The sequence below is a fragment of the Pongo pygmaeus genome, chromosome 23, assembly GCF_028885625.2.
Source record: "Pongo pygmaeus isolate AG05252 chromosome 23, NHGRI_mPonPyg2-v2.0_pri, whole genome shotgun sequence".
NCBI classification, from domain to species: Eukaryota; Metazoa; Chordata; class Mammalia; order Primates; family Hominidae; genus Pongo; species Pongo pygmaeus.
Genome location: NC_085931.1, coordinates 35,622,407 through 35,626,102, shown reverse-complemented (window position 1 = coordinate 35,626,102; position 3,696 = coordinate 35,622,407). Strand labels below are relative to the sequence as shown.

General features: G+C 51.1%; 1 protein-coding gene across 1 annotated transcript; it reads right to left on the bottom strand.

Annotated features, from left to right (window-relative positions):
- Nucleotides 1-1,334: 1,334 nt before the first annotated feature.
- LOC129023150 (cysteine-rich protein 1-like) lies at nucleotides 1,335-2,710 on the bottom strand. Its single transcript, XM_054469686.1, has 2 exons — nucleotides 2,486-2,710; nucleotides 1,335-1,523 (listed from the first exon to the last, which is right to left on the bottom strand). Exons 1-2 carry the CDS (start codon nucleotides 2,708-2,710, stop codon nucleotides 1,335-1,337), a joined length of 414 nt encoding a protein of 137 aa, XP_054325661.1.
- Nucleotides 2,711-3,696: the final 986 nt, after the last annotated feature.

Genomic DNA, 3,696 nt, shown 5'->3' with positions numbered 1-3,696 from the left:
GTGCAGGACAGTTCCGTCAACTCTAAGTTCCCTCGTGCTGCTCCTTTGTAGTGCTCAGGAGTTGGAGGCAACCTAGGTGTCCATGATTACAGGAGCACGTGAGCAGCAGCCAGATGTCATGAATTGGGTGTGCACATAGAAACGAAGAACTTTGGACAGGTGCGGTGGCTTATGCCTGTAATCCGAGCACTTTGGGAGGCCAAGGTGGGTGGATCACCTGAGGTCAGGAGTTCGAGACCAGCCTGGCCAACACGGTGAAACCCCATCTCTACTAAAAATACAAAAATTAGCCAGGCTTGGTGGTGGGCACCTGTAATCCCAGCTACTTGGGAGGCTGAGGCAGGAGAATCGCTTGAACTGAGGAGGTGGAGGTTGCAGCGAGCTGAGACCACACCATTGCACTCCAGCCTGGACAATAAGAGTGAGACTCCATCTCAAAAAGAAACGAAGAGCTTTAAAAAATAGAGCCAAACCGAGTTTGCAGTGAGCTGAGATTGTGCCACTGCACTCTAGCCTAGGCAACAGAGCGAGACTCTGTCTCCAAAAAAAAAAAAAAAAAATACAGAGCCAAAAATGGGTGAGGGGGAAGATTAAAGACTAAGTGCCATTGCATTTATGTAAATTTTATACACATGCATATGCATAAAACATCACCATATATTCCCCAGGAGCCATATGTATTTAATGATGTGTTGGGGAAGGAGGAATGGGATGGGAAAAGTAGATAAAGAACATAAGAGACGGTCTTGGGCAGTCTGCAGATGGCAGAACACCATGAACTAAGGAGTGTGATTAACTCCGCTTCATGGAACCCAAGTGTTTGAGAGAAAAAGAAAAGCAACTGAGAACCTGCCAGAATTAAGAAAAATATAAGGCCGGGCACAGTGGCTTACGCCTGCCCTGTTCGAGACCACCCTGGCCAATATGGTGAAACCCCATCTGTACTAAAAATACAAAAATTAGCCAGGCATTGTGGTAGACACCTGTAGTCCCAGCTACTTGGGAGGCTGAGGCAGGAGAATTGCTTGAACCCGGGAGGCAGAGGTTGCAGTGAGCCGAGATTGCACCACTGCACTCTAGCCTGGGCAACAGAGTGAGATTCCATCTCAAAAAAAAAAAGAAAAAAATATAAGACTTTAGATGCAACATCCCACTGGGTGAAATCCCAACCCTCCACTTGCCTGGCTCATCAAGTTCTCGTCCATTCCTCCAGCCCCATCTCTGTGGCCAACCTCCACTCCAGGTCCCGGTCCCTGTGCTTCAGCTGCACTGAATGCCTCTACGTGCCTGCAGGGCCTGCACTCTCTCAGTCTGGCCTTTGCACATTTTTTTCCTCAGGCTTCTTCCTCACCTGTCTGTGCCTGGCTGACCCCTGCCAATTCCCCAAGTTTCCACTCAGGGGGCTCTTCCTCAGGGATGCTTCCTGAAGTGCCCAGACTGGATGTGGGGCTCTTTGACCACTGCCTGGGGTCATTTAGCACAGCACTTTCACAGGAGATGCCCAGTGCTTGTGTGCCCCCTTCCTGTTGATGAGCCCATGGTATCTCATTCACAGAGGTATCCCTGACACCACACCCAGTGACCAGTACAGGGCAGGTGCTCAAACCGTGTTCCTGAAGAGAAGAATTCCCACATGGATGACTCCAGCCCAGATCTCTTTTTTTTTTTTTTTTGGAGACAGTCTTGCTCTGTCACCCAGGCAGGAGTGCAATGGCACAATCTCGGCTCACTGCAACCTCCACCTCCCAGGTACAAGTGATTCTCCTGGCTCAGCCTCCTGAGTAGCTGGGATTACAGGCACCCGTCACCACATCCCACTAAATTTTGTATTTTTAGTAAAGACGGGGTTTCACCACGTTGGCCTGGCTGGTTTTGAACTCCTGACCTCAAGTGATCTGCCCGCCGCGGCCTCCCAAAGTGCTAGGATTGCCTGGCCCAGATTTTACTCTTGACCAGCCTGCACATCCCACTCTCCTGCTGCCTGTTAGACATCTCGACATAGAGTCCTGAATGCACCAAAGACATCCCGTTCCAAAGTGAACTCCTGGTTCTCCCTGTTGCCCACATCGTATGGTCCTGCTCTAAATTTCCTTCCATCAATGGTGGACTCATGCACTCAGGCTCTGGGGCTTGAAGTCTTAGGGTTGCTCTTAATGCTTGCCTCTCCGCTGGTTTCACCTCTAATCTTCCCTCAAACCTTTCATCTCCACCCACAAACACCACCTCTGTCTCTCAATCTCCTTCCTAGAGCCCCACAAGGTCTCCTGTGAATTTTCTTTACCTTTCAATAGATCTCCCACTCAAGTCCATTCTCCACTCAGCTGTTTGTGTGGAGCTTTTTTTTTTTTCCCCCCCAAGTGTTCAGGTTTATTGAGAGCATTAGGGGCTACAAGGGAGCCCTGGGCATCTGGGGGCGAGGCCTGGCATTTGCCTGGACAGTGGCCCAGGAAGCGGCCAAGAATGGAGTCTCCCCCACCCAGTTTACTTGAAAGTGTGTCTCGGATCCACCCCGCCCAAAGCCTTTAGGCCCAAACATGGCGGCGTAGCAGGGGTAGTAGCAGTAGGGTTTGCCTTCATGCTCAGCGTGGCCCCCGGAGGTCAGCGTCTTCCCACATTTCTCATACTTCAGGCAGGGCCGATGCCAGTCCTTGCCTAGAGAGGTCACCCTCTCGGCGAAGTACACCTTGTCGCACGCGGGGCACTTGGGCATGGAGGCTCCGGGTCCGGTGCAGGCCGCAGCGGCTGGGGCGGGACGGGTTGCGGGCGCGAGACTGTGTGGAGGTTTCTAAAGCAGGAGTCCAATCACGATTCACCACTGCCTGCAATGTACTAATGGGTTAAGAAGTCAACTGCTCGGCCGGGCACGGTGGCTCACGCCTGTAATCCCAGCACTTTGGGAGGCTGAGGCGGGCAGATCACGAGGTCAGGAGATCAAGACCATCCTGGCTAACACAGTGAAACCCAGACTCTACTAAAAAACAAAAAACAAAAAAATTAGCCGGGTGTGGTGGCGGGCGCCTGTAGTCCCAGCTACTCGGGAGGCTGAGGCAGGAGAATGGTGTGAACCCGGGAGGTGGAGCTTGCAGTGAGCCAAGATAGCGCCACTGCACTCCAGCCTGGGCGACAGAGCGAGACACCATCTCAAAAAAAAAAAAAAAAAAAGTCGACTGCTCATGTCCAGGAGGATAAAGGGCACATATTTTAGTCCAGGACACACACAAAGCCTTCACAATCAAACACTACTTACACCCAAACGCCCACCTCCATCTCCCACTGCTCTTCCCCCATTTTAACCTTTTTTTTTTTTTTTTTTTTGATACGGAGCCTTGCTCTGTTGCCCAGGCTGGTGTGCAGTGGTGTGATCTCGGCTCACTGCAACTTCCAACTCCCAGGTTCAAGCAATTCTTCTGTGTCAGCCTCCCGGGTAGTTAGGATTACAGGTGCCCACCACCACGCCCGGCTAATTTTTGTATTTTTAGTAAAGATGGGGTTTCACCATATTGGCCAGGCTGGTCTCGAACTCCTGACCTCGTGATCTGCCCACCTCACCCTCCCAAAGTGCTGGGATTACAGGAGTGAGCCACCGCACCCAGCCTTTAACCATATTTTAACCATAATTTTACCTGACCCTCAAAAATCCTCAGTCCTTTCATGATTTGCAGTTTCCAGATGTAGTTTGTCTCTGATAAAGTATTT